General features: G+C 43.3%; 1 protein-coding gene across 4 annotated transcripts in view; it reads left to right on the top strand.

The window, feature by feature from the left end:
* TSNARE1 (t-SNARE domain containing 1) overlaps positions 1-27,469 on the top strand; it is a 448,956-nt gene that overhangs the window by 80,399 nt on the left and 341,088 nt on the right. For all 4 annotated transcript variants that reach the window (XR_011807322.1, XM_038174847.2, XM_038174848.2 and 1 more), the window contains one exon: positions 15,542-15,661. Coding sequence is in view for 3 of the 4 variants with exons in the window: in XM_038174847.2 (XP_038030775.1) it covers positions 15,580-15,661 (82 nt within the window). In the remaining variant the exon portion in view is untranslated. The remainder of the gene's footprint in view (positions 1-15,541; positions 15,662-27,469) is intronic.

The following is a 27,469-nucleotide window of genomic DNA, read 5'->3' on the forward strand; positions in this document are numbered from 1 at the left end:
GTAATGGAAGGAAATGGTATTTTAACATCTTTTAGTGGGTTACTGGGGAAAAAGGAAAGAAGAAACATGCTTAGCTTTGAACAAGAAGCCCAAGAGCCATGACCTGGACCTTCATCCCCTGGTTTCAGCCCACTGCCTTCATGCTGTTACTTCCTCTCCCTTCTACATCAAATCCAAAGGTACCAAATACGGCCTTGGTGCATGCCCTGAAATAAAAGGGTTGGATTACTGGTGGTGTCGCAACCCTTCTCCAAAATTCCTGATTAGCCTGGCAGGATTCTTTTCGGTGTAAAAGACTATCCCATGTTCCTCCTCAGTATCAGCTGGAGGTCGACAGCCAATGTAAAGTAAATCTTTGTGTCTTTTATGTACAAACTGCCCCCTCCTTCTTGGGCAGTCTCAATTTTGGCAAACAGAACATCAGTTTTTAGGAGCAGTATACTGAGAACTTCTTTTTGGCTAATCTTAAATGAAAAAGTGGATGTTTTATCCTTGTGACACGTGATTAAGTATCTTTTGGTATCTGGAGACAGCGCTGTCATGGGACTAGACTGTTAATTTTTTACATGAATGATGGTGGTATCAGCCTGTGCTTATCCGAGCTAAGTCTATTTTAATGAACAAACTCTTGAACTTGGAATTTAGGGAATAACTTCGTGCTAAATTAAGCAAAAGGACAATATCTCTTTTCACAGAATTGTAGAATCAACATTGATTAATTGGAGTTACTTGCAGTAATTACAGATGAGATGAAAGTCTCTGTCTGCCTTTTTTCTTTTTTGTAATAACATTATATCTTCTGTGAGTTCTTTTTTTTTTCTTTTTTCTTTTTTTTTTTTTTAAAGGACAGGTGGAGAGCCTTTGCTTTCCACCTCATCAAAAAGAAGCGTAAGTTTTGGTGACAGAAGATCTGTAAATATTTTACAGAATTCAGCCGGGAATCCATCTGGACCATACTTCTTTTTTTAGCCTTTCGTTCTTTTATAGTTTCCCTTAATTTTATCTGCAGAGAGCAGCTATCTCAACTTTTGGAACTGAGCATTTGAAAATTGATTTTGAAACGTTCCCTGCAAAATAATGGCCTGGTAGAGGCATGTATTTCCTTAGAGCACTTTAAAACGGGACAACCCATCCCTGATGGAGCTTGCACATACTTTGTTTTCCAATGAAACAATTTTATTCTGAAGCATCCACAGTATGTACAGTGCCTGGTAAAACGTAATTGATACAGTTGTTTATGATACTTAGTCGAAATAACAACAATATCTTCTGATTTTTATGAGCATGTAGTCATTAGGGGCTAGATTCTCATACTTTGTGCGGATAACAAATTTAATCCGTGGATTAAGGCAGCTCAAGAAGGGAGGCAGTGTTCAATTTGAATAAATATTCTTGGTCTCATCCTGGAATGAGAACCTTTTAGACACAACTCTTTGCACCCTCCCTGTACCCTCATGATCTTAATTGCCTGAATTGTTTGGTGTTATATTTAACCTCAAACCATTTCGGTTATGCTCCAGCAGCAGTGTTTTCATTTCCTTTCTTACAGCATAGTGAGATTGGGTTTTGATTTGAAAGTTACAATGGGTTGTGTTTTTTTTTTTTTTTCTATCTTCTTTAAATTAAAAGCCAGAGTTTTCATCTTTCTTACTTTTTTTTTTTTTTTTCCAAGTTAAATGTGATTTAATCAGGTTATTTGCCAAGAGGAACATAAATGGTGGAGAAGAGGAGCTATGAACTTGGAGAGTGGTTCTGGAAAATAAGAGCTAAGTCCTTGGACTTTATGTCCAAGGTTTAAGAGAGCTTTAGGTGCTGGTTCCTCTGGGCTCTCCTAAGAGCTCCCCAAAGCAGTGCAGCTCTTCAAAGGAGGTGAAAGGTGACATGGACCTCATGCCCCATGTGATGATCCGTGTCAGAAAGCCAAGCCCTATTGCTGTGATCAGTTCACCAGGGGCTTTTGTCTGATCCAAAGCCATGTAAGGCCTGTATGTATCCAATCCTCTCAGTTTTACGTTGCTTTTGGGATTTTAGACTTTTCTGTGGCTGATTCACAGAGGAAGGAAAATGGCCAAACCTGTTAGGGATCTTCCAGGTCCTACACTCAGATAAGAGGAAAGAGGGGGAGAAAACAACACATTGGCAGGGATCAAAACTGCTCCGACATTTGTCCCCTTCATTTTTGCATGGGTCTGTTTTCCCTCCCTTTGTCATTTGATTTTTTTTTTTTTTCTGTCAGATCTCCTCTGTTCACCATTTCTCTTCCTGCACAAGCTGTTCAATATTTTTCACTTTATCGTTGGGTTTTCAGTTTCATTTTCCAGTCAAAGCACTTTCCTTTGGTGCTGGCACCTTGCAGCTGTAATTTCCGTGGATTATTTTATGTCTGTGTAGGTTTGGATGGCTTCCCAAAGCTTTGAATGTAACACAAGCAAATGGTGCAATAGAACATTTGAATTACAAGTTCTTTTGGTCCATGTCCTAACTCCATTACAGAGCCTCCTTCATTTTATGTTTTATTTATTCTGTTTTCAGAATGATGCTTTCTTCAGCCTGAAGAAGTTTGTGAGACAAAGAATATAGGTAAAAACTGACTGCATGCGTACAAAGAGTGGAAAGAAATAAGTCTCAAATATGAATGCTACCCTTTATGTAGAATCAATCCACTAAAAAACAACACTACAAAATGGGGCCAGTGAGTTTAGATGAGCGTGGTTAGAGAATAAAAACGGCGTGTGTGGGAGTATGTATTTCTACACATGCGTGCATGCCCACACAATATTGCAGTTCTGTGGAATGGTGTTTTTAAGGGAATGCCTGTGTGATGAAAGTGCTGTTGGCACTACCATCGCAGGCTGAAAGCAAATACAGCACAACAGGGTCTGTCTCTCGCCTCACCTTTTTTGGGACCTAAATACTTTTATACTGCAGAACCGTCTCGATTCCCATGCTTCCTTGGCAGGTGTGCAATTGTACAGCATAATTACTATATATTTTTTTTTAAGAGCAATACAGATTCATCTTTTGTAGTATAGAGCTGCCCACTTTTCATCAGATGTGGGCTTAGCATCTGTAGCTTCTTCATGCCCATTCCCTACTTCAGTCTCTAAAGATTATGTTTACCTTCGTTAATGCGTGGATGGATTTATATTCGAGCCTGCCTGAACATAGAAGGATGCTCAGCCACCAGTCTTCGGTGTCTGGTGGGTCCCTGGTGATGCTCTTGCTCTCTCCTTTCTAAGCGTTTCTCTTTCCACTTTGGTGAAGGAGATCTTGTGATACTTGATCACACAGTTGTCTTGAAATGTGGGTTTCAGAGTTGGCTCTAACCTTGATCCTAAGGCCAAGTTTGTAGGTCTTAGAAAGAGCACTTAGTAGCCATAGAGGCAAAACAGACTTGTTGACTGAAAGAGGTGAATTTCAGATGTCCTTGAAAACTGCCTTGTCCAGGCTGTTCTTGAAAAGTCTGTGCTTACCTGAAGAGTTCCCTTCTGATAGTCATATGAAGAGACAAACTGGGTCAGGTCAGAGATGTGTCGATGCAAGACGGACCAGTTCCTCTCCAGTTATGTGATGACTCATGACTGCTTAGTGAAGAGCATGAGAAGAGGTCAATCAGAGCAAGGCTTCTTCCAGTGTTTTCCATGTTCCCTGAGTCAGACGTGATACATTTCTGATTAATACCACCTGATGAAGTTTTCTTCTCTTGGTCCCATTGCAGTTTTAAACCTGTGTTCCCTGGCATTGGGGTAGTTTGCCTTTTTCTGGCCATGTAGTATGTCAGAGGATAACATTTTATGGGCTTTTCCGCATCCTGTCATTCTTTTTCCAGCCTGAAGAGACTTCACCTGTTTAGTTCTTCTGCTGTGTTAGAGGGAAATTGGTAGAATTAGAGCACAGAACAGGGAGATGAGGAGGAGCAGTTTAAAGGGTTTTTTTTGTTTGTTTGTTTATTTGTTTTTTGTTGTTGTCTGCTGCGTATGTTTGCATCCTAGAAGCTGCCATCTTCCTCCATTATCCTTTTTTTTTTTTTTTTTTTACTGAAAAGTAAGCACCTCCTGCATGTTTTGACTTCCTCTTCAGACTCCACTGACTGTTGACGTAAATCCCTACCAGCAGTCACAGAGGCTCAGACACTCACTGAGAGTTAGTTGCCTTAATTTGAAGCTGGTCTCTTCTCTCCTGCCAGTTCATAAGGTCCCCTTCAGGTCTACTAGCCTCTCATACACCTCGTAGGGCATCTCAGGTGGTATTTGGCATCTCTGTTTCATAGAATCATAGAATCATGGAATATCCTGAGTTGGAAAGGAACCACAAGGATCATCATGTCCAACTCTTGGATCCACACAGGACCACCAAAATCAGACCCTGTGTCTCAGAGCAGTGTCCAAACACTTCTTGAACTCCAGCAGGCTCGGTGCTGTGACCACTTCCCTGGGGCACCTGTCGCAGTGCCCGACCACCTCTGGGTGCAGAACCTTTCCCTAACCCCCAGCCTGACCCTCCCCTGTCCCAGCTCCATGCCGTTCCCTCTGGTCCTGTTGCTGTCCCCAGAGAGCAGAGCTCAGCGCCTGCCCCTCCGCTCCCCTCATGAGGGAGCTGCAGGCCGCCATGAGGCCTCCTCTCAGCCTGCTCTGCTCTGGGCTGATCAAACCAAGGCACCTCAGCCTCTCCTCAAACATCTTCCCCTCCAGACCTTTCACCATCTTTCTAACCCTCCTTTGGACACTCTCTAATAATCTTATATCCTTATATTGTGGTGCACAAAGCTTCACACAGTATTGGAGGTGAGGCTGCACCAATACAGAGCAGACTGGGACAGTCCCTTCCCTTGCCCAGCCAGCAGTGCCGTGCTTGAGTTTTCACCACGGGATATGGTTTCTTGTGGCTGCCAGGGCACGCTGCTGGCTCAGATTCAACTTGCCATCAACCAGAAGCCCCAGATTGCCTTCTGCGGGGCTGCTCTCCAGCATCTGATCCCGCAAGTCTGTTTGTAGTTTGTTTGCCGTTATTTAGGCAAATGCATCTCACCCTATGTGTTGTCTTCATCAGGGTCTTACCCATGGCAAATTGTATAAAAAACACCCTGCTTTTTTTTGGTGAAAACTCGCAGTCTGTGTTTTTAAGGGCAACTTTGAGCTTACACGCACGGTTTGATAGTCAGCTGTTCTGCTTTGGCTTGCTCAGGGCTTGGCGTTCTCCTCGCATGAGTCACGCGCTGAAGCGAAGCTGCTTTTCTCCTTGATATTTGCACTTGGTTCCCTTTGGTGCCATCATGTGCTACATGAGCTTATCAGCAGGAAGAAGTCCCAAAGTATGCGGTGAATGATAACTGAAGCTGGGAAACGAGCTGAAACGAGGCTTTTATGGTTCATAACTGCCTGGTAGCTGTGTCAGAGCAGGCCTCACCGATGCAGTTTTCTCAGCATGATGGTGGATATACCCCAAGTGTATCTGTCATTAGGGTGGAAGAAAGTTGAGAATGTGATGGGTTTAGCTCTCATCAGGCTGTCTCATGCTATTAGCTGCCTCCACTTCTTCCTCGACAAACGCTGTCTGAGCAGAGCTGGCCTGGAGAAGACGAGCTCCTTTGACAGCATGTATTTACACGTCCAGATGCTGCTGCAGGCTTCGTGCTCTGTCTTGTCGTCCTTGCTTGTAAGCCTTCAAACCTGTGAAGTCTCTTTTTTCTCGTGTTATGCTAGTGCTGCCATTTGCCTACCATGCTCTGTAGCAAGCAGGAGATGTGGCAGGAGGCTTTTCTCTGTCCTGTAAGGCCTCATGTCCCCTGATGAAAAGGGGTTGTTGTTAACATGTTTTCCAGGATTTAGGCAAATTTGTTGTTGTGTTCTTCCACTGCATCCCTCTGGTGAATGACTGTGGTCAAAAACATCTCTATCCCATGTTCCTCTTCAGTCCACTTGCTTAATTTTCATCCCGTTGCCCTGTAAGCAACCCCAACAATTCTTTACTTGACTGTGACTTTTCACCTACTGAGGAACATCCCTTGCTTAAAAAAAATATTTTATTTGTTGATGTCTTTTATCTGGGTAGGTAAAAAGTTGAAATACAGCTAGCCAAGGCAGTCACCATCCCTTCTAACCCACAAAGATTGTGATGTGGTTTAAAAATACAGAAAGTCCTTTTGTGAACTGTCCTTCGTAGTCCTGGGCACCCTTCTCTAGGTGTCCCTGCTTGAGCAGGGAGTTGGAGTAGATGACCTCCAGAGGTCCCTTCCAACCTCCAGTATTCTGTGATTCCGTGTGATTCCGTGAACAGTGAATTAGTGTGCTGCTATGGATTGCTTGACATAATCAAGGGATCAACAAGTGGGGACATTTGAACTGAGCACTGAGACCTGCTGGGTTTCTAATCTCAGATGCTCCAGCTAGGCAGAGCCTTACAAGTCACTTCACATCCCTGCAAAATTGAGCTAACATTTGTTTCCCTTTCAACTATGTTCTCCATCAGGGAAGGGTCTTGAAGAAGGTGGATGAGTTGGAAAGCTGAACGTGCTTTTTAATTTTATTTATATATTTATGTGTGCACTGTCACAATGGAAAGTTTTGAGCAATTTTACTTCAATTTGATAGGAAAGTTGGCTCACAGACATTGCTGACTACAGGCTGTGGTTTCTGACAGATGGCCATAGGTCTCTTTGCAGTCCCGAGGATCTTCTGCATTTTCTCATCAGTGGAGCACATGGATTTTTGCTAGTTGGTTTTATTTAATCTCACAATGTGGCCATCATTTGGAAGTCTTCTGTATTCTTATGTGCACATCCCTAGTTGGAGTAACTACAGAAGTGCAATAGGAAAAGCAAGTAGTAGAAATGACGGAACTCTTGCCATCAGAAGCTGGTGGTATGTACACGTTTGCCATCATCGCCTCTTTGTGAACAAGATTATTTGTATAAAGAGGGGAAGTATATATTTGGATGCAGTATTCAAAATGTATTTTACGTAGATGCCTAAGTAAATGTGGCTCCTGCGGTTGAAATCATTAGTCCTTGTCTTCTTGGGGAACCTGGGGGATGCCTCAGTGATGGTTATATAGTAGTTGGCACTGTGCATATTAAAGCTGGTCACAGCCTGAGATTGTGTTGAACTATTTTCTCCTCTTTATAGCCACAAAATATTTGCAGATACATTTATTTCTCTCCTTTGTTGTGTTGGTCTGTGGCTCCCTCTTTCTGGCTTATCAAGGGTAGCCTTTGCTTCCAGGGTGTCCTGGGGATGCCCCAACTCACACTTGTCGGCTCCTGCCAAGGTTCAGCATCTGTCGGTGGTTCACCTGGGCTGCCCATCTTTGCTGACACTTGATTTCTGAGCTTGTTTCATTTCTGCCTTCCTGAGTTCTGGCTTCTCTCTGGAAAGGAACTGGGAAACTGCTGCACAGTATCTGAGTGGTTTTCTTCCAGTTCCCACTTAAACATAAACAAGCGGAATAGCCCCAAAGAAAATCCTTCATCCCCATCAACATTAGGCTTCGGAGACTGCTGTCCATCATATGGCCAATGTGGTATATTTTAATTCTCTCCTCTCTATAGTTGTCCTTTGACTAGAGTTAACGCTGTGCTTAACTGACTGCTGCCGTATCCCATGGCTTTGGTAGGAATACTGAAATGAAGACACCAAGAGACACCAAGTTGTTTACTGTTTCTCAATGAACTGCTCCCAAAGGAAGAAGTAGATTCTTGAGTTTTCCACCACATACAGTGTCTTTCTGCTAGACCATGCTGCTTCTCATTTAGCCTTCTGCAGGATTTGTTTATAATAAAACTACTGATGAACATAAATGTAGATGAGGTCTTATGCTGATGCATATTCTTATCACGTGCAGTGAGTAGCAGTGTTTCTCCTTTGGGAAGTGGTACATTGAAAGTGAAGTTGTATTCTAGGAGAGCAGGATCCACAGATTTAGGAGTCTATTACTTGATTAATTCAAGCATTCCATTTTATCCTGCCTCTCCTTCCCCTAAAAGCATTGCAGGTGTGTCAGTGAGGACGTTCCTGTGGACTCAGAACTGGTTGTCAGATGTATTTTTCCTTAGTCTGTTGAAATCCAATATTGGCTTATAAATGCTATTTTTAATTTTGTTAAGCTGACCTAGTGCATTGCACTTAGTCTTTGTCCATTCGTGCATGTTTGTCTTTTATAATTAATAAGTTTACTTTAAATTCAGCGTAGCAAACTAGACACTGGTTCTCTCTTTCTCTCTTCTCTGTTTTGCTCCTTCCTTTTTTTTTATTGTTTTTATACAGCAAGTAAGCGTTAATATTCCTCTTTTGTAACCACTGAAAAGACACACGAAACCTAGATTTTGAACTGACTGGAAATTTAATTTTGCTGTTCACTGAAATATGGAATACTTCTGTGTTTGTCTAGCATATGGATAGATTAAGACCATTCTGCATGCAAGGTTCACAAAAAGTAGACAACATGGCACAAAACAGCAAATAGAAGGCGGCAATACAGGAAAAAAAAAAAGAAAAGATAAAATCCTTGGTAAATTTGAACAGGCACATTCAGAGCATTTGTACTGAAGATTTTCAGGGTTGGGAACTGTCTAGATTGTGTTCTCCTGCAGGAGATATGTTGTTTAACTGTTATTTAATGTCAGTTTAAAAAATAGGAGAGATGACATCACATCTCTATCAAACTGAGCTAACGATGACCCGGCACTAAGTCATCTCAGCAGTGCTTCCCATTTAGCCTGAAGATAAACAGAAGAAAACATTACATACAAGTCAGTGGCAGTAGACTCCAAAACATCTTTGGTCTTCCTTCTTCTCTCTCGATCTAAATACCTCCGTATCACAGAGGCCTGATTGTTTCTCCGGGTGAAAAGAAATTTGGGTCCTGAGGGTTTGACCTTGCTAGTGCAGTCGTTTTGTCATTTATCACGCTCTGCTGCTGCTCCTGGGAACCAATGTGTTTCAGTGTGTACTGCCTTTTGCTTTGAAGATAGAAGGCATCCATCTTTCCGTGGCATTTGTGATCCTTTTGATGGAAGACTTTCTCTCACAGCCCTAACCAGCTACTTCTGCTCTCAAGAAGTTTATTTAGCTGAAATGGGAGGTCTATGAATCTGAGGTTCCCAAGTTAAACAGAATATACCTCTAGCCCTTATTCTTGGCATTTGCCTACGGCCAACCTGTCTCTGGTGCCTCTCAGCAAGATTTGAAGACTGTCTTCGATTCTTTTGTGAGAAGACATGCAGTAGGGTCGATGTGGAAGAAGACTGCCTATTGAAGTGGCAACTGGGACTGACTTGAAAGAAGCACCACAGGCTTCCAGATTGCTTGTCTTACCTCTCTTCTTCCTGTCTGCGATGCACAGACAGTTGTGCGATGCGAAATGAATACAGATGATTTACAAGCATTCATTCCTTCCCATCTCTGTTGCTTATGATTTTCTTCTCCTTTCTGTTGTGTGATGGTCCATCAGATCTGAAGTCCCCTAACATCAACAGGAGGTCTTACGTTACACCTTCGTGAGGGGATGGAGGTGACTTGTGATTAACAAAAAGGGGTCTGGTGTACCTGATGGGTGCAGTTGTTGCACATAATGGAGGTAACCAACTGATGAAAGAAGGGGTTAGGTAGAAGCAGGTCATGTTGGCTCTGCGTAGTGCCATGGGGCTGGTGGAAAAATGAGATTAAACACAGTTTAATCAAATGTGCTGAGGCCAGCCACAGCCCTCAGTGTCATCCAAATTAGTAGGACAGTGAGCTGCCTGACTTTCTCTGTATATATTTCTCAGTATGTATCTCCGTAAAACTCCAGGGCTGTTCTTATCCTGCTATCTCCGACTTCACAGTCTGTCCTGATAGGATCTATTCCCGAGACAAACTGCTGTGCTTCTGGAGACATGTATGATGGCAGCTATACTGCAGGGAAGAAAAAAGAACAAAACAGATCTGTCTAAAAGTAATCAGATGGTTTCCTGAAATAAGGCTTTGACAAAGAAAAATGGGGGAAAAAGAAAAAAAAAAGGGATTTTTCTCATTGTTTCTTAGCAAATCTCCAGAAGAGCAAAAGCAGCTTGTTTCTTAGATAATCAGAGCTGTTTTTACTTTGCACCTACTCCACAAAGCCTTAAGGCTGTGGGCGTTCGCTCTGTAGTACACTTCAGCTGGAGGAGGGTAGGCAGGAGTGTGCTTCAGTGTATTGAATCGGGTTGTTTACAGTCATAAGTGACGTTGTGCCTGTCAAGTACTACATATGTGTCTCTAGAAGCTTCTGGAAGCCAAATCAATTTGTACAAGGTCTGATGATAAATATATATATTCCTGGCTTTTTTTTTTTTTTTTTTTGGTTTTATTTGGATGATGTTGTTGCATTATTTTGTGCCATGTCAACCTGGGCTAGACAGCTTGCTCCTCAGGGCATGGTGGCAGAGATGACTTCAGTCTCCAAGGGCCTTCCATCAGCATTAAACCTTCCTTAGGAAGCAAAGTGGAAGGAAAACGTGTATCGTTGCCTGGAGAGCTGCCTCCCCTGCCCTGCTGCACGTAGGGCATCATCCTGGACCACTTCCCTGCCAGTCATTTCCTCAGCTTCGGAGTGCTGTGTCCTCGCCTTGCCTGCCCAAAGCCACCTGAGAACGCAACGTTAATATTACAAGCATCAAAGAAGATCTAGAAGAGCATAAATTACCTCAAAGCCACAGCCTGAAAAAGAAGAAAGTCATTCCCTACAGCTATTCTGATTGACCTCTACCGGTCATGTTACAAGGCTCAGTAAACACTTGGGGATTTGTGCAATTACACCAATTCAGTGTTAAAACTATAAAAAAATGCTTTGGCAGTAGAGCTTGTTCATAAATTCAGGCTCTCTGAGAAAAAGGAGAGAGGCATTTTTTCCAGGTGAACAAGACAGAAGCTGCAGAAGCTGGAAAGTGGCGTGTCTGTGATGTGAGTGACAGAGTCAAGTGCGGGGAACAAACCATTAGAGGAGTTTTGAAAATACAGGAGTTTGTAAATGTCTTTCTGTCTTGTGGCATCAAGAAAAAAAAAAAAGGCAAGAAAGAAACCCAAACCTTTGATATTAATCAGGTTAATTCTGGTACCCTGCAAAAAGGAGGGCCCTACATCTGGCCATCCATTTTACAGACAGGGAAACTAAGGCAGCTGTATGGAAAGTAAACCAATACTAAGTATTCTCCTTTCTTGTTGTGATTTGTGTGTGCTGGTAAACAAGTCTCCTAACGAGAAATGAAAGGGGATCAATCTGTTCAGTTCATCTGAGGGAAGGTTAAGAGGCAGCAGAGAGATCAAACAGCAAAGTTCAAGAGGTGAGAAGATGCAGCTCTTGAAAGAGTGGCCGGGGCTGATCCTTTATTAACTGAAGCCTCAAAGTCTCTTCTGGTAAGAGGTGACCTGGTCTGACCAGAGTCTGCAGGGGTTGATGTGTAAAGATGTTTTGTGTCAGATGATCTGCTCTCTTTAGGAAGAAAGTCAGGCTGCTTGATAACAGGATTTTATCTGGATTAAAAACTTCAGAAAATGTCTCTTTAGTTGGTCATCGAGAAAAGGAGGTTTTGTCATCACGAATCACTTCTGAAGCCCCCCCAAAAGCACTTCTTCATCGTCAAAGTGGTGGTCGAGCTGGAGTGCTGCTGCTCTCACCACCTCCAGCACTCATTCATGCCAGGCATTTATTATCCAAACTACGTGATTTTAGTATTTCAGAGCTGAGTAATAAATAGAAACATGCCGCTTTGTGGCAACTGTGGCATTCCTCAGGCAAAGATAGGCTAAAAGACACACTTGGTGCCTCATGAGAAACACGTTTGTAGACTCATCCACCTGATGACAGATGTAAAAAACCAAGAGCAAACTGGAGAGCTCAGCTTTTTTTTCTTCCAGGATGAAACTGGGAAGCTACAACTTAACGAAGAGCTCCCTCCTACCCACCCCAAGTCATCTGTGTACTGAGGGGCCGACGGTTCAGTAGCAAACATTGATCTGACCTACTGAAAAAGCAGTTCAGTATTTATTTTCTGTCCTATCTTTTCTTTATTACCATGTCCCATTTCTGTGTTTCTGTATCTTCGCATCTGCTTTGAAGGCTCATCTGTCCAGCATAAGCTGGTCTTGCACCTCCTAACTTAAAAGAAAATTAAAAAGTAATAAAAATAATAATAAAAAACAAACATCTAAGTTGCTTACAGTGCTTTATAACCTATTTTTCTCTTCCATGCTGAAATCTTCTCCCCATTTATTTTTTGTCTTCTGTTACTAATGCTGGCCACCTGAATGTCCTGGTAAATGAAGAACATAGGGAAACTCCTTAAATAAGTTTGCCTGCTGGTAGTAGTTTTCCCAGCCCATGAAACAAAGACCAACCCATTCCTTGGGGTCATGTGTCCTTCTAATATATGGAGTGATTGATTTCTACAGGACATGGACAGCAATAAATGGTTGCATGTAATTAAAATGCACATCTTTTGGTCTGGCTTGGGTGTGGTTCTTTCATTCCCATTGTAGGTTATGGGATAAAGCTGTGATCAAGTCTCTTATTTTTTCCCTTTTTTTCTGTATCTAGTATGTTAGGCAATGCTTGTTCCAATTTGCATGAACTGCCTTCACAGCAAGTCACCTGCCTGTCACAGTAAGTTGGACAAGCCTCCCTGAGGAGCTGTAGACAAAAGAATCGAGAGGTGCCATGGGGATGGGGAGGGAAATGCTTTTATTGCCAATCAAAAGGAAGGTGTACAGATCAGCTCTCAAATTTTTCTGTGAATACTGTACTATGGGGTAGGAGTGCGGTTCTGGAGCTGTGTGAATAAGGGATATTTCAATGGCTTAGTAGGATGGGGTGGGAGGTGGTTGTTTCTAAAAAGGTTGGTTAAATGAAAACAAAATATTTTGTTTTCAATTCTTTCCTTTTTTCTCCCTTTTCGTGGAGAAAAAAGTTTTAAAATGGAAACATGCTTTGAAAATGAAAAATCAACATGAAACATTTGGAGTGCTGTAAATGCCTTCCTCCTCTCCCCCTTTCACGCCACTCTGTTGGGGAAAAAATAGACACATTCACTGTTTGCCAACGAACGCTTGCCCAGTTGTAATCAAGTCATCTTACAACACGATGTAGACTTTTGCTCCACATTTGTTGTATGTGACCTTGGGGAAGCTGTGGCACCATATGCTTCCCCTTGTGCATCTGTAAAAAGGAAGGATAGGTCAGGATCAACCTCTGTGTAGAGGCAGTTTTCCAACCATTTGATTGTTCCCCTTCCCTGCTTATAGCACGTTTAATCTGTAGCCGCACTGAGAGAGAAAGCAAATAACACCTTATCCCTGCCCAAAATTGTTCCTGTAACTGTCTGTTGTGTGCCCTTGTTTTCCCAGGTGGAAGGTAAGGGTCTTGCTAGGTCTTGGATGCAATTTGCGGTGGAGGTTGTGTTAGTGTTGTAGCTGTGGGCTGACAAGAGACCTGGCAGAGGCAGGATATGTTCCCAAGTCCATCACAGAATAAGTTCCCCTGCAGCCTGTGGAGAGGCCCCTGGTGGAGCAGGCTGTCCCCCTGCAGCCCATGGGTCCCACATGGAGCAGATCTCCACGCTGCAGCCCCCCCATGGGTGGAGGAGCCCCCGGTGGAGCAGGTGGATGTGGCCTGGAGGAGGCTGCGGCCCATGGAAAGCCCCCGCAGGAGCAGGCCCCGGGCTGGAGCTGCAGCCTGTGGGGGACCCGTGGTGGAGCAGTTTGCTCCTGGGGGATGGACCCCGTGGGACAGAGCCGTGTGGGAGCAGTTCCTGAAGAGCTGCTGCCTGTGGGCAGCCCACACCATGAAGGAGCAGCGGAGATGAAACGTCAGGGACTGGCTGCAGCCCCATTCCCCATTCCCCTGCACTGCTTGGGAAGAGGAGGTGGAAGAGGAAAGAAAGGGGGGAAAGTGTTTTTAGTTTGCTTTTAGTTTCTCATTGCTCTAGCCTGTTAGTCATAAGCAATAAAAGACATTAATCTCCGTATTCTGAGTCTGTTTAGCCTGTCACAATAACTGGTGACTGCTCTCCTTGTCCTCATCTCAACCCTTTAGCCCTTCCTATTGCATTTTCTCCCTTTTCGCTTTGAGGATAGGGAATGACAGAGCAGCTGTGGTGCAGCTCAGCTACCTGGCTAGATAAAACCACCAACATGGTTTTACCTTCTTGACATGATTGGCTATTGTGTTGTTTAGTGTCTTGGTAACCCTTGGTTCGCAGGTGGTTTCTTTTAACTTTTGCTCTTGTTTACTTCGATTGCTGACTGAAGGCTGTTTTCCTAAACTGTAGGATTTATGTGCTAGAGGTACCGGCACCCTCGGATCCCAATTACGTGTATGCAGTGCACTGAGGCTGGGTGGGAAGCTGTGCTCTGGATTTGCTCCACTTTTAACATATTTAGCTGGTTGGTACATCCAGCTCCCACCCCGTGTTCTCTCAAGGCAAATGCACTTTCACCCTCTTTTAGGTTTCTTTCCCAATTAAGAGAGGATTGTGAGTGACTTCTTTTAGTCCTATAGATCCTCTGTCTGGCTCTTCTCAGCAGTATTGTTAGTTTTTAGCTATCTATATATTTATTTATTTATTAAAAATTATGAAACTCTGAAATTAAAAATGAGAATGAAGTGCGGGAGGGGCCCTTTTTTGTTGACTAAGTCCCTACCTTCTTCCTCCTGATTTTCCCTATTTGGGGCATTTTTTCCCAGCCTTGATAAAAGGAAGTGGCAGCTGGGTTTGGTCCTGCATCATGCCCTTTCTGTTGTGGCACATCTATCTGTTTTCTTCCTTTGCTGTTGTCACCTTCATGCCTTAGTGTTGGGCTACATTTAATATTAAAGTTGTGGAACCCTGATGTTTTGCTCGAGGGTGTCTGTGGCTCATGGTGAGACAAGGCCTGCAGACAGTGAAGTGGAACAGGGGGAGAAGCCTTCCTCGGCCAGTGCTTTTCTGATTTCAATCTGCTGCTTCTACCGCTGCTTCTGCTTTTTTTTTTTTTGTTTTGTTTTGTTGTTTTTTTTTTTTTCCTTTTTTTTTTCCTTTCTTCTTTTTTAAACCAGTAAGGAAAAATAACCCTGGCTCAAATATTTATACTAGAGGTCCAGGAACTAACAATGCAGCGGCAAGCTGTCTCTTTTGAGAGCTAATCGAGACTGTGGTATGATGGATAGACTCCTCACCAGCTCTGTAGCAATAATGTTCCAGAAGACAGCATTACCTGGTTTTGATCAAGTGCCTAGTCTATGCCTACCATCTCTAGATCTCAAAGCACTTTGTGAACAGCGAGGAATTAGTCTTGACATGGCTGAAACAGATAAATCGTTGCCCTTTATTACTGGAGAAAGTAAGGTTGAGAGAGATCTAATGACTTGGTCACCCCCAAGATCATCTGTAGTCCAGGAAACCTGGATTTTAGTGTTTTGTTTTGTGATTGGGAATCCTGAAGTTTGGAGATAGGCCCTTGGTTTTTCATTTGCCTTCCCTCCTCCACGTAGAGTAGTGTGATTTAACTGACTTATAACAGTGTTGTATTTGTCTTTTTCTCTGTTTTCTTAGGTTTAAAGTACAACCCTGCATCCGTTGCTATCTAGAAAATGTCTTATGGATCCATTGATGGGAGTGGATTTGGGAGGAACCCATTTGGAGGCCCTTCGAGACAAGGCTATCAACCTCTTGGTAAAGTACTGATCCCCTGCTGTAATTCATTCTACCAGACTTCCTCTTTTTTAAAAAAATGAGGTTTTTACTGAATGAAGTTCAGTGTGGCTGTTGTATACATATCAGACTATCTCCAGAGGTTGTTTCTGATCCGGATTTGGTGAAAACCAAACTTTTGTTGGGTTTGATTTGTGTAATGAGGCACAACATCTGACCATGCTCAGGTCTTGAGGTTTCAGTGTATCTTGCCAATTGCCATGGAAAAGCGATACTGATGAAGATTTTGGAGGTGTTTTGAGGGATTAAGAAAATAAATTTAACACATTTTCTATACCTGTTTGTGTCTATCCTCATCAGAATTTCGTCCAAACAGTTCTCTGGCTAGTTGTAGGTGCTCTGATGATGGGAGTAGATGGACTGAAGTGCAATGGGAAGAGGGTTGTGATTCCACAGGGCACAACTTAACTGCTGGGGAGGCTGCTTTAATCTGCAAAATGTGCTCCAGCATGGCAACAGGGGATAAAAGCTTGCTCAGGAAATGCTGAAACCATAAACAGCGACTTGCAAATGAATGCAGATTCTGGTTTTGTGGGGTGTTTTTAAGTGAACGCCAGACATACTTCCTTTATCTGTTCCCTCCTTCCCACAAAAGACTCCAGGAATGCTAAAGTAGAAAGAAAAAAAGCATCCAGATGTCAGCCTGTGTATATGAAATGGTCTCCACTGCACAGGGCAAAGCCGTGCTTCATAAAAGCGTGTTCCTAGTGTAACTGCCGTAACACAGGGCTCAGCTAATGATTATAACCTCCTGCTTTGGTGTGTCGAAGGCATTGGATCTACTGTGGCCTCTTCTTGTAGGAGGCATCCTTTGCCAGAAGAATGGTAGGTAGAATAATTAGTGTTAGGCACTGCAAGTGTGCCATTTTCCCTGTTGATTCAGGGCTGGCTCGTGCTTGGAGGTGGAAAGGAAGGAGGTCTCATCCTGCCCACCTCTGAGCTACTGTTAGAGAAGGATGGAAGCCAGCCCATGTGGGCATGGGCAGTTAAGGCCACATCTCCAACTGCACCACGTCCTGGTCCAGATAGGGAGCTGCTGTAGGGCCAGATCTGGTTTAATGCAGCCTGACTTTCAGCAAGCCCTGTGAGCTGGAGCATATTTTTCTGTTTAGTTTTGGTCCTGGGTCTGGCTTGCACAGCAGGGTGAGGGTACAAAGACACAGCTGAGGGTTCAGACCTTTGCAGAAGCATCAGGAAAGGGGACGTTGTAGCATGGCAAAGTTACTGCTAGCACGGTCTGTTACTGCTTTGAACCTGGGAAAAGCATCACCATCACTCTTCTCTTACGTTGCCTTTGGTTTCAGCAGTGCTGTTCATTAAGGCAGCCTGACTTGGTTTCCAAGTTGTCAAGGTTGCAAATATTCTTCGGGAAATGTTTCATTGTTTTGCAAATAGCTGTTCCCCCTGGATGGATCTATAAAAGAAGCATAAAGGTTTCTCGTGGTTTTGTGTTTTCTTACGAGTTTTGGTGCAATTATCTTTTTTCTTTTTTTCCCTTTGAAGAGGGAGAGGGTATTGAATGAAGTGTGAGTTGACTGTTCAGTTTTAAATAGTGATTTTTAGGCAGTCCTACAAGGCAAAATTAAAGGCATAAAAGCAAGGAAGAATGGGATGCTTGGGCACAACGAAAGAACCATACAAAAAGAGAATCAAAATCTGGAATAGGCAAAAGATGGATCTCAGTACATTGTGGTTTGGGATTAAAAAAAACAAACAACACCCAAAACACACGAATACTTACAGTGCTGTACGAAATGATCACTATTTTTAATGCAAATACAGAGAATAATTCAAGATGTTTGCAGTTCCTAAGTATTTGATGAGGTGCCACATCAAGCCCAGCTTGCCCGTCGTTTGAACAACCCTCGGTGGATTGCAAAAAAGTAGCTGACATAGAAACATCAGCTTTCTTAAGACCATGATTTTGAAACCATTTCAGCTGCCTGTCCAGAGCCTTTTAATGTGTAAGCTCACATCTCAGAGGTGAGAAACTTCCCCTCTGTGCACGCACACATGGCCTTGGGTGGTGATGCAACGGCCAAGTCTTCCAGGTCCTCCAGGGCTGATTTTCCTGGTGAGCAAAACTTGGTCACGGAGTTGTTCAACACCACCTGGGACCCTTGGCTATGGAAGGGATTGCAAGGCTGGAGCAGGCACTTCATCACTTTGCTGTATTCCATCGCAGAAGGGCATTTCTGAAAAGAAATAGGCTGGTATCCTTGGCCAAGGGCAACTCAAAGAAACTTTTCTCTTTTCTGTGTGTCTGAACCAGAGATGAGCTATCTCAGCCTAAATAACTCTCCACGCCCCTTCGCCGTGGGAGACTGAGTAGCACACACCAAGTGTTTTCTCTTGTAGTATCCCCAAATATTGTCATTAAGTGTCAGGAGAGGGTCAACACAGAGCTCATCGTATGCCTCCTGCTTCCCAAAGATGGATGACTGCCTTGCTAAGAAAAACTGCTCTCTGCATTACCTCATGGTATGGCTGGAACAAAAGACCGTGGCCTTCCTGCTGCCGTATGGATGTCTGCTCACAGCAGGGCAGACCTCGATGGACGCGTTCGGTGTGTGCTCTGAAACTCTTCTTCTTGCTCTATCCAGTAAACAAATAAATAAAAAGTACCAGCATCCCTGCAGATAGGTGCTGTAGCATGTGGTTCAGCAGAAAATGTTCGGGCACAGAAGAGAAAACCCTGGGATCTTTCAACAACAGAAGTGATGGGGATGCTGCTGCTTAATAGGTTTTCTGTAATAAACTGAATAATGCAATAAATGGAAGTTACAACCAGGTTTCGGTGGCCCCGGCTCACCTCAGGAGCAGGAGGCTCTTCATAGCACGTGGTCAGACAGTGGGATGGGGAAAAAGTAGAAATCACCAGGGATTTGGTTTCTGAACCCTTTAATTTCATGAAAGAGAACAAGGAGGCCTCAGGTTTTGCTTTTTAAAAATAAAAAAACAGACATAACTACCAGGAGGGTGGCCTTTACCTGTCTGTCTTGGCTGTATTTCCTCCATGGAGGAAATGAGAATGACAGCAACGCTTCCCCTGGCCCCGGGCTGCCACGATGATGGATGGAGATCCAGCTTATTGTTGGGCATTGTGGCAGTCGCCCTTGTTAACCATCCTAATTAACGAGATCCACAGGGTCAGTTTGCAGAATTTTATGGAGGAATCCCAGAGGCAGCTTTATGGGGAGTTAGAGTTGGGTGTTGGGCACCTCTGGTTGAAATTCTGCTTTTAATGGTTTTGCTGGATATCCGGGATTTAAACCTGAGAATGAAAAAAAAAAAAAAAAAAAGTGTTTCAAAAGATTTTTTTTAAAGTAATGTGTGATACCTGAAATAAATGGAGATTAAATGCCGTGCAGCAGTAGGAATTAAATTCTGAATTCTCAAGTGTGCAACATCTGCCATATTAGACCCATCCTTCTGAAAACAGGCTTTTTCTGGGGAGAATGAACAAAATCTGCTGTGTGCAGGGAGGCACAGAGGTCAGGGAATTCAAATGGCTTGAATCTAAATGCCACAAGCCAGGTTTTTTTTTTAATACTGTTTTTATTAACCTTACTGTGCACTGGCCATTACAGGACAGATTTGAACAGGTCATTTCATGTTCCAGGGGTGTAATGTTTCCAGGTGTGCTCACGGGACCATTGGGTCAGTGCTTAATTTTGCTGTGACTGCATCTAGACTATTTTTTCTTTGGTTGGTTGCTCGTGAAGATCTCATGCGGGACACTGGCCAGGGTTGTACTCAAGATATATCGCACATGCGGCTCCCTGCTTCTCTGCTAGGCTGGCTGTCTTGTCAGAGAACGAAATTAGATTGGGCTGTGCACCTTGTTCTTGGCAGCATTTGCTGGGTATTTATCACCTAATTATCATCGTGATACTTAGCAATTCATTGTTATATAATTTCTGCTAATATTTTTCCAGGAATTGGGTCTATAATTTACTATGCCCTCCCGTCAAGTGGTTGGGCCATCCCGCTGTCCTCTCTGTGCCCGTCCAATCGTGTTTTGCTCTTTCCCTGGCAGTTTTGGAAAGTGGTTCAGAAGAAAATACACCTTGAGGGTCATGGTTGCCTCCAGGATGCTGAAGTCACAGTGCTGCATGGGCAGGAGGTGCTCACATCGGTTGTAGGCACTTTGGTGGGGTGGGGATGGGGCAGGAGCTCTGATGGAGACCCAGGACTGATGGCCAAAGCTGGAGTGGATGTTCTGGAGACCAAACTCAAAGCCAGGTGTACGAACCAGCGTTGTGGCCTGACCACCACGTGTTCCTTTGCTCCCTCCTGGGGTAGGTTGAGGTCTGATGGCAGAACGTGGGAAGGAATCCACCGCATCTCGAACCTGCAGCGTGCTGAAGCACTTGGATTCCTAAACACGCAACGAGTCCCCGAGGTCAATTAACAGAAGGCAGGTGGTTAATGCTTCTGCTTTATTGGGACCTGAGCACGGTTTTGTTTTAGCACGAACTTCCCAAGTGACTTTCAATACCTGCAGTGCTTTGTTAAAGGAACACTGAAATATCTCATTGCTGCAGCGTACAGAGCAATCCAGAGGGTGTGGGAGATGATGGAAATCTGCTCATAGCATGTTCCTCGCTGGAGCAATGAGGAACCCAACCATGAGCTTCAGCTTCCTTGGTATAAAGTATTGTATGAAGAAAGAGTTAACAGTGGTGGAACAAAGCAAGAATAAAGTCTTGGCATGTTTTAGTTTTATTTTATAGAACTCAGCACTTTAGATTGATGCAACATTAAAGGTTTTTTGTTTGTTTGTTTGTTTGTTTCCACTAAAGTTAAAGCCTTTAAATCTGAATGATTGCATTGTGACTTGGTCATGTCCAGTGATATAACCATAGTGTGTGTTTGAGATGGAGTCCCATCAAGAATAGAATGAAAGGACAGTTAAAATCATCACCTTTTTTTGCCATTTGTAGATAATTCACAAATATTACTCACCAATTAACTCACTGGTCTGTAAAGAAGGTGGTATGTCTTCTATTTTACACAAGACTGAAAATAAAATGGCTTGTCAAATGCTGTCTAAAAAGTTTGTGCGAGTCTTAATGATTGATTTTCACTTCTGAGTCTTGGGTCCTGTCATATTTTCTTGAATTTACAGGGACGCAGACATCTGGAGGGCTCAAGTGTCATATTAGTCAAATCATTAATTGGCCTGAAATGAAGTGCTGGTCCAAATCTAGATGCAAACAATACTCAAAATCGTAAGATGATCTCTCCCACAAGACAACTTTAAGATCCCTCATACAACATCTACAGAGGAAGTGTTTTGTATTGTTTCTTTGCTATTGTGCAATATTCCCAACATTATACATTTGTTTCCTTAGTCCAGTTTGAGGCAATGTAGGGGATATTCTCTGTTTTACACCCACTTCTTATAGATCTCAGCAATGATTTAATGAATTAATAAGCCAAAACATATGAAAACATATTAAAGAATAATGAACAACATGTTTTATAGCAAAACAAATTGCCAGGAGAATTAACTTTGATACACGAATTAACTTTGAAGCTGCTTGTTTTGAAAACCTCTGCCCTATCCCTTCTGGCAATTTTAACATTATAATAAATGTTTCACTCTAATCTTGGTATATCAGGGAAGCTAGGTGGTTATGTATTTATTTAAATAACTAGCAAAACCAGAAAGCATCATTGAAATAAATAAGTAAATAATGAAATCTTTGACCAGCTCATAGCAGTTGAAACAAAACAAAATAGAAACAAACTCCTGGGTAAAGATAAACTTTTTTTTTTTTTTGTCTAGCTTTTTTATTTGCGAGTCTTCACTATGCAAAGCCGTTTTATTTTAACCATGTGAAAATCATCCCGGTGCTCCCAATCTTTAGTGGAAAACCAGAAAACAAACACGCAATCTTGTCCTCAGGCAGCGTTCAGCTGGAAATGCATTTAAACATCTCATCCTCTCAGAATAGCTTGCTCCATTTTCCACTTGATTACAGCCAAATTAGAAGTAGTTGAAGAAGATGTTCTCCCCTTGGTGTGTTCATCGTATGGGTGTAGGTACCTTGGTGGAGAATGCAGAGCAGGATGAAGGTGCTGGTGGTTCCTTTAGTGGGTGCCTGGCCACGAGCCTGTCCTCTTGGGACATCTTTCCAGGTGAATTCATTTCCATGTTGGAGCAGAGGATTGTCCTGTGCTTTAGTTTCAGCTCCTCAGATTAATACAGCTCAGTGCTTCTGCTTCTGGTTGCTCTGGCAGAGCCAGGAACCATTTTTTTTTTAACTTGTGTCACAACAAAAGCAAAGAAAAAAATATTAAAACTTGCATTTCTTTACAATTAAACATTCTCCCTTAACTGTCACTTTGCAGAAAGTTTGTAGTTGTTCTTGTTTAAGCTGTTCAGACCTGAAGAAGATACTGATGCTCCTGAGATTTCTCTAATCCTGTCAGTGCAATCTAATTCATGTTTGCCAGCTCTCTCAAAATCATGGCTCTACTTAGGAAAGCAGAGTGGTCTTTGCTGTAGAGCCCTTGTCCAACAAGCCATAAGTGACTGCTTGGCTACATTACTAAATTCTTGCAAGCATTCTGAACCTTCCTCATATTTTCTGGGGTAGCTCTGCTTTTGCACCCTGTGCTTTGCCTCTATTTTGTGTCTTGGCAATATCAGATGCTTGGATCAGAAACCATTTCTCTTGCACTCTGCCTCCAAATAAGTCTTCCTGAAGCAGGACACCCAGCTGGAATGGAATTGTGTGCAGCAGCAGATTCCTCCAGTGACCTTTTATGTTAGTTTGTCTGTACCTGATGGAAATCCCACTGGAAAAGTGGCATCCAGGAGCAGGTTGGCACTGATGGCACAGGTTTATCCACTCATTGCATTCCTTGTCCTGTTCTCTGGAAGGTGCTGGCAGCTCTTGCTGCCCTTACAGCTTGCTAGAAGGTCTTTCCATTTCTCATTTGTATGTTCACATCAGGAAACCAAGTGAGGTTGGAATGCAATTCGGCTTGACCTGTCTTAGGTTGGGTCAGCACAAGGACATGAATGTGCAAGGGGTGACCACGTGTTTCTTCTGTCTCCTCTGTTGCTGCTGTAGCAGCCCCAGCAAATTTGGGAATGGAAATTACTGAGCGTTGAAAGGAGAGCTAAAATAGCACCTGGCATGGTTTTGCTTGGTCCCAGACATTTCCCGGGTGTGAATCAGACATTTGCACAGCGCAGGTTGTTAGCACAGATGAGGTGATGCTACCTCAGCGTTTCTCTTTGAGCTCTGCTGGGGCAGGCATCGGGTCCACGCATTTACCTCCACTGTGCCTTGCTGGTTGTGAACTGCTAAACTCTGATTGTGGGCTGCAAAGCAAACTTTATATCCGGCTAATAATATTCTGTTAAAGCAGTGTTGCTTCAGGGACATCTTTTTTATTATTGCAGAATTTCTGTCTGGGGTTCTGGCAGTGAGAGTGATCAAATCCAAATAATCTGAACCCTGGGGTAAAGTTTAAAAAGGGAAAACTTGACCTGTGCTACCTGTGCTGTTGTAATATGGAAAGTGGGTGCTGCAGAGTGCACTGGGTGAGATGAAGCTCGGCGTATTTGCCAGGTTGGAGTGTACTTATGTCTAGTGTTAGGGGAAAAAAAAAAGAAGGGGAATAAAAAAGGCATGTAATTGGTAATGATGGTGCTGTTATCCAGCAAAAAGTCCCACTGAGCAAGTGAGCGTGGATGGACAGACAGGTGGATGGACAGATGGACAAGGCACCTGAACATGACCAGTACGTCCGTGCATACCCCACAGAAAACCCTGTTGGAAAGGTTTCTCATCAGCTCTTCTCTTAAAAATAAGGTTATGTCATTATTTACCTCTCTATAATAGAGAGCTACGGTATGCATTTTATAGTGGAAAACCACAAATTTGTTTTAGACTTAGTTGGTACCTAACAGTCAATCTAGTGTAATATTTCACATGCTGGAAATAATCTCCATTTGACAAGCAGATTCCTATTTCTTTCCTGTCCAAAATACTGAGCCTGGGAGCTGCAGACCACTGGCTTTCAATACTGAACAAGGAACACTTTTTTTTGACATGAGGGGAAAACCTTTTTAAATTTTGATGTTCTGGACTTGAAGTTATGAGCTTCCGAGTCTTGACCACATCTGCTATTGCTCTTGTGCAAATCTCTCAATTTACCTGTATTCTTATCCCATTCCCTTCCTGCTGCTTCGTATTACCCAATTAATTAAAATTTTAAAATTTTAAGGATGGAGAATATGTCTGTCCTAATCTATTAGAACACACCTTATCCTCCTCTCTCCGTGTATATGCCTTTTTTTTTTTTTTTTTGAAGACCCAACTGGAGTTTTAATATTTGCTCCTGCCAGCAAAATGGGGAATGAAGATTTATGTCGGTACTGAAATACCATGCTGGTGGATAGCTGTTCTGAAACCTAAAGGTAAGGATGTATTTTTCTGCAGAAAGTACACAAACTCACCTCTATCCATTATGAGGGGTGGACACAGCTGACACCAACATGTACGTGACACAAAAAGAAGTTGGGCTGAACAGAAAGGGAAGAATAAAGCTTTTATCTGGGCTGTCACTCCAGAGATGTCATTGCTAACTCTCTCTTTTTCCACGCTGATGTTTGCTTGGAGACAGATGCTGGCAGCTAGAAGTGGGCAGGGATGAAAGATCAACAGTGAGGAAGGACTCGACAGATGTAAGCAGGTAGATTGGGGATTAGGGCGATTTAGTCTGGATGGAAAGCATTTAGGAGCAAGGAGGGATTTTAGATTGGATGTTAGGATGTGCATATTGCAAATCTCCCCTGAATTTTCTCTGTTAGACCTGGGTATTTATGGTTGGGATTCATGAGCACCTTTAGTAACTTCTGGTGTGACTGAAGGTAATGAGAGTCATGCAGGCAGTTGTAGAAGGATAGAAGAAGCAGTTTGCATAGATTTTGAGGTGTGCAAGTGGCTGCATAGGTATTTATAATACCAGTTTCCCATTGCTTGCTGATTCCAAGCTGGAGAAGAGAGGGCGAAGAAGGAGAAATAAATCAAAACCCTGCTGATTTGTACATAAATGACCAAAAGCAATGAACTTAGCACAAAGTTGGTTGCACGTGTAAACTGGACAACTCTCCCGCTTGCCCCTTGTGCTGAATCAGCCATACAGGGTGCTGGGACCATCCCTGGATGAACACTATTTTGTAAAGTAGCAGTAGAGCAGAGTTTGTAAGTTTGCAGTAGAGCTGTGCTTTTCAGACAGCCCTAACTGCTCACCTCTCCAGCTTTCCAGAGCTCCACAGCTATGCAAGCACGGGTTATTTTTGGTGGAAGTGAAGCCTGAAATTTAATTCTGCTCCAAAAGGCACCGTGAAGGCTTGTCCTTCTGGTTGCTCTGTAAGATTTGAATGAAATCAGCTTATTTTCAATCCAAGAGCTGAACAAATGAGTCAGCTCTACAGTGCTAGCAGACGAGATGGGGAGTCTTTCTATCCTAAGCTGTTTGTGCATACTGTAATATTTTGCAAGTGCTGGATTGCAGATTTTCCATCTTTTTCACCCCACCACACTGGAGTTGCTTTTAGATCCTGATTATTCCCTAAAAACAGGGATGGCTTTAGTGACTGCAGTTTCTCGTCTTGTGATTCATAGGGCTTGCTGTCATCTGCTGGTTGTGCTTTAAGCTGAGCTGCTTCTGTCCTGGGCTCATCCTTCAGAACTGCACACAAGCTTTGCTGCTGGAATTTTTGAACATCTGCACAGTAGCAACCCAACAAGGTGTAAATCTGCTTTTACATTTTAAAGGTAGTCATTGATAAGGCAAACTTGCTAGCTGATACCCTTTCCTCCACTCCAGAGCCTCATCTTGGGCAAAGGGGAGAGCCTCTGTTAGTGAGCAACAAGACAACTTTGGGACACCATCTCAGAGAAAATACCACTTTTACATTATTATCATTATAACTTAAGTTGCCAGCAGCTTGATTAAAATAAAGATGATTCTGAGATATTCTCCTTGTGCTTTATTGCGCTGTGTTTGTGATGGGGTTTTCCTCTCTCATCCTTTAGCAGAACTGGTTAACAGCTACCTTCTTTGATGCTCCTCTCCACTTCCCAAATGTTTTTTTTCGTCTGGACAGGCACTTGAAGAAAGTGGTATTTCTTCTTTCATATGGCTGTGGGATTTTGGTATAGGTTGTCATCAAGGACACTGTGACTTGCCTTAAACTTCTTTCCTTGGCCTCACTGGAAATGAAGCAGTTGGAGGATGAAGTAGGGCAGTTATTGCCCTTCAGCATACAGCTTCAGCACACATAGACATCAGGGCTGGAGAACCGGTCTTGAAGACTTGAAGACACTCTTAAGAACCATAGATAATGCTTTCAGTAATGAGTTTTTAAGCTGTGAAGAGCAGGGCCTGGGTCTCTCACAACTTTTTGTCATGACATTCTGAGCAGTACATGCATTTTACTCTTTGTTTTCCATCCCTTTCTGAGATGTTTCGTTTCCCAAATATTTTTTAAGAGAAAATCCTGCTTTTTCACATACTTTCAGAGGTCAGTGTCAGATGGACACTACTTGTTTCAAGATAATTTGCCACTGTCATCCTTGTCCCAGTCTTCAGTCTCATGGGGCTGTCTCGTCACTCTGGGAAATGTCCACAGTTCTTCTAAACCACAGAGCAGCTTCTGTAGGCAAAGGTGCTGTTTTTAGTTTTAACCGGGTTTAGTCTATCTGGAAAACTTGGTCCTTTTGTCCCTGGCAAAGACCCACGCGTCTAGCTGGGCACACTGCCATCTCACCAGATGGCCAGCAGAGCAGTGGCCAGCACTGCGTGTCACATCTCCACTTGGCAGCACATAGCATGATTCCCAGGTGACAGTCGTCATCAGCTTTGAACTCAAAACACACCTAAGGACTGGCCGAACTGATGTGCCAGCCTGAATCCAGCTCTGCATAGTGGTAACTGGGTTGGATGTCATGGAAATAATGCCCTCAGCTGCTTTAGAAGCAGGAGGGACTCACAAGACATGGCACTGGGATGATTCGTACCTTTGAAACATGCTGTGTGAGGAGGAGCTCAGCTCCTCTGGGCACCACAATATAAGAAAGAGATAGAATTATTAATGAGTGTCCAAAGGAGGCTACAAAAATGGTGAAGGGTTTAGAGGGGAAGATGTATGAGGAGCAGCTGAGGTGCCTTGGTTTGTTGAACCCAGGGCAGAGCAGGCCGAGGGGAGGCCTCATGGCGGCCTGCAGCTCCCTCATGAGGGGAGCGGAGGGGCAGGCGCTGAGCTCTGCTCTCTGGGGACAGTGACAGGACCCAAGGGAACAGCATGGAGCTGGGACAGGGGAGGGTCAGGCTGGGTGTTAGGAAAAGGTTCTGCACCCAGAGGTGGTCGGGCACTGGGACAAGTTCATGCAACATCTTTAGATGCATTAAGTGGAAGCACATGAGTTGGATGTCCATGTTTCTTACCTTTCTGTGGCTGCTGAGGCCCACAGCAAGGTGATGATTATTTTTTTTATATGAACAAATCCTAAGTATATTAAACATGTTTTAAGTAATACTAAATCTCATATTTTTAATGGGAATTAAGCCTGCAGCACACTGAAGGGGGAAGGCAGCTGAAAATTCTTGTGACTTGGGTTGGGAACTACAGTAGTGGGTTTAACATATTCAAAGTGAGATTTTTAAAGCCCATACCTCATTTTCAGAAACGCCCTTGAGGTCAGCTTTCACAGGTCTCCAGGTACTTGATGGTGGAGG

The sequence above is a fragment of the Anas platyrhynchos genome, chromosome 2 (genome assembly GCF_047663525.1).
Source record: "Anas platyrhynchos isolate ZD024472 breed Pekin duck chromosome 2, IASCAAS_PekinDuck_T2T, whole genome shotgun sequence".
NCBI lineage: Eukaryota > Metazoa > Chordata > Aves > Anseriformes > Anatidae > Anas > Anas platyrhynchos.